The sequence below is a fragment of the Drosophila erecta genome, unplaced genomic scaffold, assembly GCF_003286155.1.
Source record: "Drosophila erecta strain 14021-0224.00,06,07 unplaced genomic scaffold, DereRS2 tig00000000-arrow-pilon, whole genome shotgun sequence".
In the NCBI taxonomy this organism is placed as follows: Eukaryota; Metazoa; Arthropoda; class Insecta; order Diptera; family Drosophilidae; genus Drosophila; species Drosophila erecta.
The window spans coordinates 9,891,279-9,897,542 of NW_020825194.1; the positions used below are offsets into that span (position 1 = coordinate 9,891,279).

General features: G+C 48.2%; 3 protein-coding genes across 4 annotated transcripts; all 3 read right to left on the minus strand.

The window, feature by feature from the left end:
* Window positions 1–134: 134 nt before the first annotated feature.
* On the minus strand, window positions 135–1,490 carry LOC6554891 (probable 39S ribosomal protein L45, mitochondrial). The gene is made up of 2 exons (XM_001982210.3): window positions 1,348–1,490; window positions 135–1,280 (listed from the first exon to the last, which is right to left on the minus strand). The coding sequence occupies exons 1-2, from the start codon at window positions 1,390–1,392 to the stop codon at window positions 240–242; spliced, it is 1,086 nt and encodes a 361-aa protein (XP_001982246.1). The 5' UTR covers window positions 1,393–1,490; the 3' UTR covers window positions 135–239.
* A 127-nt stretch (window positions 1,491–1,617) lies between these two features.
* On the minus strand, window positions 1,618–3,396 carry LOC6554892. Its single transcript, XM_001982211.2, has 3 exons — window positions 2,118–3,396; window positions 1,897–2,052; window positions 1,618–1,835 (listed from the first exon to the last, which is right to left on the minus strand). The coding sequence occupies exons 1-3, from the start codon at window positions 3,216–3,218 to the stop codon at window positions 1,716–1,718; spliced, it is 1,377 nt and encodes a 458-aa protein (XP_001982247.1). The 5' UTR covers window positions 3,219–3,396; the 3' UTR covers window positions 1,618–1,715.
* On the minus strand, window positions 3,289–6,255 carry LOC6555133 (ribosome-releasing factor 2, mitochondrial). Of its 2 annotated transcripts, XM_015153371.2 has the most exons (9): window positions 6,018–6,255; window positions 5,794–5,956; window positions 5,444–5,736; window positions 5,024–5,393; window positions 4,744–4,966; window positions 4,175–4,686; window positions 3,900–4,113; window positions 3,694–3,843; window positions 3,289–3,628 (listed from the first exon to the last, which is right to left on the minus strand). In XM_015153371.2, the coding sequence occupies exons 1-9, from the start codon at window positions 6,154–6,156 to the stop codon at window positions 3,464–3,466; spliced, it is 2,229 nt and encodes a 742-aa protein (XP_015008857.1). In that variant the 5' UTR covers window positions 6,157–6,255; the 3' UTR covers window positions 3,289–3,463. The 2 variants fall into 2 exon arrangements, with proteins under 2 accessions (XP_015008857.1, XP_015008856.1); XM_015153370.2 differs by lacking the exons at window positions 3,289–3,628; window positions 3,694–3,843 and having other exon boundaries at window positions 4,082–4,108.
* Window positions 6,256–6,264: the final 9 nt, after the last annotated feature.

A 6,264-nucleotide genomic window follows, 5' to 3' on the forward strand; every position in this document is an offset into this window, starting at 1 on the left:
GCAAATTAAAATAAAATGTTTAGCAGTTATAGGCAATTTTCACCCCATATTAAAACATAAGTTCGTTTCAAATTTAATTTTACCCATGTTGCGATCCCAAATCAAAATAAGAATTCATAAAACAAAGAAAACAATAACAGTTTTAAAAATTATAATTTAACCAAATGACGACTCAAAAAGCATTAGGCAATATTAACACGCATTCTTCTGAGCCGCCAGGCGGCCCACAAAAAGTACAATCAAATGGCCAGGGACGGCTTGGTATGGCTCTCCACCGGGGTGGCCAGCTGCAGTTGTTCCTTGGGTTGTTCGCTGACTGACTCCACCTGTTTGACCTCGGCATTCCCGGCACTCAGTTCCTTGGGTGGTTCCTCTTCATCCTCGATGAGGCGATAGGTGATGGGAGCGGGCTGCTTGGCCGGCAACCAGTCGGGGATGATCTTGTCGTGCAGCCGCCATTTGCCGTACTCGTTCGAGATGTGCTTTTCAAACACCACATATTCCAGCACGTCCTTGGTGATGATCTCGCTGCCGTGCATCAGGCGACCAAAGCGATCGTAGATGGCTAGCATCTGTTGGCTGTGGAAGCGCACGGTGACTTGAGCGAACTGGTTCTCCTTGGTAATCACCTCAGTCACGCGGGCATGGACAACGCGCGGTGGTTCCAGCGACTGGAGGAACTTCCAGCGAATGGTCTTGTCCTTGACGTTGTGCATCATCTCCGGATAACAGCGTTCACTGACGAACTCGCGGATCTTGTACTTGTCCTTGGCGGCCATGTGGGTGTGCGCCTGGATGTAAATGTCCTGGGCCTCGGCGCCGAAATCATCAGAGCTGAAGTTTTCGTCGTAGGAACGAATCTTGCGCACGGCCATCAGACTCTTGGACTTCTTCTCCAGGAACTCTAACTTCTGCTTGGCACCCGATGTTGAAATAATCGACTTCTTGCCGTCGCCTTCGGGAGGGACATAAGCCTCGAAGATACCGCCCGTGCAGCTAATGTGGAAAGGGCGCTCCATCCAGGGACGGGGCGGCAGGACACCTCGCTCCTTCATCCGGCTGCGCATCTCCTCCTTGGAGATGTCCTCCGGTTTCTCGCGCAAATTGGGCAGATCCATCTTCACGAACTTCAACTTACGCAAGCGCTTGAACTCGGGCCTCCAGTGCTTGGTCTGTCGATGGCGCACCTGCTGCATCTGGATCAGATTCTGGAGCGGAGGAGCCAGTACACCCAGGCCTCCACCAGGAAGAACGGCCGCCTGCTGCACGCCGGGCATAACCTGGGATATACAATGCAGGCAATGTTAATGGGATTGTGTTCGATTGGCCACTTATCTATCCTGTCACCTGCAGCAGTTTAAGACACGTTTTGGCGGACGCTAGCTTCTCCATTGTATTTTATTTCTATTATATAAATAGGAAACTCCTCAATAACAAACTTTGGAAGACTCAACGGAAACACACTAACGCGTCCAGCTGGCAAACGTGATTACGGCGATAGTTCATTCGATTAGTTTCCATAGGTAAACAATCCAAAATCGATTATTCGATTTACTAGTTGTGGATTTAAGAATTAGTCCGTTACTCTGCAATAGTGAATAGTAAAAGAATCCCAAATTACGATTGAATGAATGGTTTAATTTGATAAAACTATAGATTTTGATCAATGGCTGTTTGAATTTTGAAACAATCTGAACAGTAGGTAAGATAAGCCTTCAGGGGCCTTCGTTTCCCTCTTCCTCCTCGCCGGGGCCATCCACGCAACTTTCGGTGCAGTCGGGTGGCAGGTCGTCAAGGAAGCGGTATCCGGCGGCCTTGAACATCTTGGCCTTCATCTGGAGGCCGAAAAAAGTTCTATTAGATAGTCTGTAGCAGCAACTCCGCGTCTATAATTACCATTATTTGCTGAAACTGGCAGTCGTATGCGTTGAGGGCAGTGTCCCGCTTTCGCAGCTCGTTTCGCAGTACATCGATCTCCATTTGCTGACACTGGGCCCGCTGGACGGCGCATTTGGCTGCCAACAGTTCCTGCTTCATCTGATTGCAACGGCACTGTCGCGGGGAAGGTAAGAAATCCACATTATTAACACTCAGCAGACAGGTGCTGAACAACGTACCTTAAGGATTTCCTCATTTCCCCTAGCCTTGTCCACCTCGTTCTCGTAGTAGTTCTGCATGTCGTGCATCTCGCACTGCAATTGCTCCATGCATCGACACTGCTTCCGCAGATTATCCTCCAAGTTGCATGTCAGACACTCCGCCTCATTGGCCTTCTCCTCCAGCTGGTTGACTTTATCGCCGAGCTCCTCCAGTTCCTTGCACTTCTTCCGCAGAGCATCACGATCGGCTAGAATCTTTTGGATGTTCGCGGCATCCTTATCCGGCGAGAAGCTGCCTTTTCCAGGAGAACCTCGCCCTCTACCGGCATGACCACCACCACCACCACCCTCGGAACCGCACTTTTTGGCGCAGCGCTTCATAACTTCGTCCTCAAACTCACGCAGTAGCGCCACCTCCTTACCCAAATCGTCGATCTTCTTCTGCAGGTAAGGGATGTCGTTGCTCTTTTCCGGATCGATTGGAATGCTATCCATCTTGCAGCGTTTTGATTGCTTTTCGATCAGTCGCTTTAGATTGGCGTTCTCAGCCTCTAGGATGTCGTGTGCCTTGTTCATGTCGTCGATGGCCGCCTGCAGGTTGTTCAGTTCCTTCTCGTCCTGCGGAGTGATCTTATTGTCATCGGCCAGCTGCTTGATTTTCTTTTTCAGAGCCTTGCTCTTGTCCGGATCATAGCGCTGGTCCATAATCCGCTTGATCTCGTCGGTCTCCTGATTGGCTGTCTTCAATCTGTCATTAGAATCGGCCAGTTTCTTCTGCAGCATGTTATTCTTGATCATTAGATCCTGCATGCGGCCAATTGTGTCGTCCGCGGCATTTATCAAGCTATCGCCCACCACCAAGGTGCTGCCGTACTCATCCTCCGGACCCAATGGAGATCTAGCGGTAGGCTCGCCATCACGCTGCTTCTTTATTGGCGAGTTGCAGGCCACCAGATCGGCCACGAACTGCGACTTCTTATCGTCTCTTGCTGACCATGATCTGTCGTCGATTGTGGATGGATACCTCTTCAGTTTCACACACGCATCGACACACTCAAACTCGTATGTCTCATTGTAAAAGGGTACGTGAAAGAACTCTTTTTGTGTGGAGAACGCCATGAATTCGCCTAGTGCTTAACACAAAAACAACTAATCTGTCATGCGAATTTACAACACTATTTTAAAATGCTTAAGGCTCGGGTCTGAAAGCGATCAACAGAATATGTATGGGTCCGACATGTATTGCATCACAAAAAAATCCTTTGCTGGGGGACAGTTAAAAATTTACATATGTCTGTCAGTCGGGCCAGTTGTCAAACTGCCTACTAGACTACAATTAGTTAACAGTTCTAGATGGACTAAAATTATTCAAGGCCTTGTGCTCTGCGCTCCGCCAGCGATTCGTCCACAGAATTCATGGAAGAGAAGCCACACGGCTGCATCGTCATGCTGGCTGTGCCGGAGCTAATCGTTCGTAGGGCACTTGAGTAGCCGGAGAGCTCTGCCAAAGGAGCATTCACCAGAATCATCTATAAGAAAAAAAGAAAAGTTCTAATACACGCCACTAATAGTTGTGCACCTAACCACGGTGTACCTTATTTCTTTCGCCTTTAGGTAGGACATCGTTAATTAGCGCTCGTCGCCGTGAAAGATCAGCCATAATTCCGGAAATACGTTCACTGGGTGCCACAATTTGAAGGGCCATAATAGGTTCCAACAGCCGGGTGCCACTCGTGCTCAGTAGCTGTAGGGTTATATACAATATAAACCAGTTACAATAAATAATTCGATTAGAGCTACCTTTTGCACACACTGAGATGCAGTGGCCATGACAAAAGAATCGGCAGTGCCTCGTCCAATAGTTGCGTTGTGCAGGCGTATCTGCGTCTCCACAACCTGCCCACCAACGCGAGGTCCTCGTTCTAGAGCACTGATGGAGCCCTTCCGAAGAACTTGAAGAATTCGTGGCCGCAATGTGTTGAGATTTGGCAGGTTCTCGGGTGACTTATCTAAACTTTAGTGGAAAAACAAATTTAAGTTTGATTTCATAGGAGTTTCGTAGTATTTCAAATTACCTAAACAACTCGGCTTGATTTTTGACCACCTCCAGTGTTATACTGACACTCTGCTTGCTGCCAGCTATTTCCTTTTCCACACTTAGGGTGGTTAACGCAGGTGATTCAATCGCTTCCTTGTATGCAATTTGCAGAGGACCGAGGTCAACGTCGATTTTGTACTCGCTCAGGATGCGTGACTTGATGATGTCCATGTGCAACTCGCCCATGCCACCGAGTACTGTCTGTCCGGTGACTGAATCGTAGCTCACGCGCAGACTGGGATCCTCCCTCTGCAGCTGCTTAAGTGCCTGCTCCATCGCCGTTTGAGAGGATACGCTGGGGGGTTCGATCGAACAGAAGTACACGGCATCGGGTATTTGCGGGTCTATAGCAAACAGCTCGTGTGACTCGTCAAATTCATCGTCTTCCTCGCCTTTGGCCGCAGTGCTACCCAGGCTTTGTTTTAAGCGTTTTTGTGCATTCTTTAGCGCTGACTGACTGGAGGTCAATAGATCTCCTGTTACAGTGGACTAAGAAACAAGGTATTCAGTCTTGTTGTTTAATTATCTATATGGGGTGCAGCTTACCTTCAGCCCTGCACATATTACCACATCACCCGACTGCACAGCGCTGACCTCTCGGTATTCGTCAGCCAATGGCTCATAGAGCTTAGACACAACTTCTGCTTGTCCTCGAGCGGATATCAAACGCATGCCTCGTTTGATTTCGCCTCTCAAAATCCTTACTAGGGTTAATGGACCACGTTGCTTATCATGTACAATTTTGAACACCTTGCCAGCCACCTCTGTTCTGTGAACCACTTCAATTTAATATGAAATATTTACTTATTCCTGAATTAGTACTCACCCAAAACAGTCGTAGATTTGGTTTCGTTCCTCGGGGGCAGGCAGGTAAGAGTTGACAGCATCCATTAAACGCTGTATGCCAACATTTTTGTAGGCGGAGCCCAGCAATACGGGCACTACTTTCTGCTGAGTGGTCGCCCGTCGCAGAGCTCTTTCGATTAATGCATTATCCACTTTGTCAAAGCTTTCTGTGCTGATAACCACATCAGCCAATTCGTCATCTAATCCCGACAGTTGATCAATTAGTTCATTCCGTTTTTCCTGCAGCTGGCGCAAATCATCAGAGGGCTCCAGTTTTACATTTTTGTAGCTGCGTCCCAAGTCCTTTTGCTGCCAGCTTAGCCGCTCCAGGTGGATCACGTCATTGATGGCTAAATTTGGCGGAGCTTAGATTAGCTTTCAAGAGAATTGGAGAGCATACCTAATTGCCCATCTTCGTTTTTCACGGGATACTGTAAGCAAACGGGCTGCGTTTCCAGCTTATCCTTCAGATCGCTAACGCACTTTACAAAGTCCGCATCAGGACGATCCATCTTGTTGACGAATATAAGACGTGGCAGCTTGTGCTTATCCGCCTGCGACCACACGGTGACTGTTTGTGCCTCCACGCCAGCTGTGCCATCCAGAACAACGACCACACCATCCACGGCGTACAGAGATTGCTCAACCTCCATGGTAAAGTCAATGTGGCCGGGTGTGTCCAATAGGTTGATGCTAGATTTAATGGTGTTAAGAGTTAGGAGCAAGCGAGATAGCACAAGAGACTCCTACCGGTGGTCATTCCACGGAAATGTTACCGCCGAGCTGCAGATCGTTATGCCCCGTTCGCGCTCCTGGGTTAGGTAATCGGTGACCGTGTTGCCTCGATGCACTTCACCCAGAGCTCTGGTCTTGCCGGCATAGAACAGCATGCGTTCCGTTGTCGTTGTTTTGCCTAAAACGGATTCATTGATCAAACAATCTTAAATAGTATTCGAAATTGCAATGCTCCTCACCTGCATCGATATGCGCCAGAATTCCTATGTTCCTGATCTTACTGCTATAGCTACGCTTCCAGATTTGATTGGACAGCTGCCACAGCCATCTGTTGCTTTGTCTTGGACCGTTTTGCCATGCACATTTCAGCATTTTCATTAATAAATTAATAATAATGGAACCAAACTGCAAAATCAAACCGCCTTCAGCAGCTGTTCATTTTTGATCGTTATCGATAAGTGTAAGATAACAGCTGTTGCAGTCAAT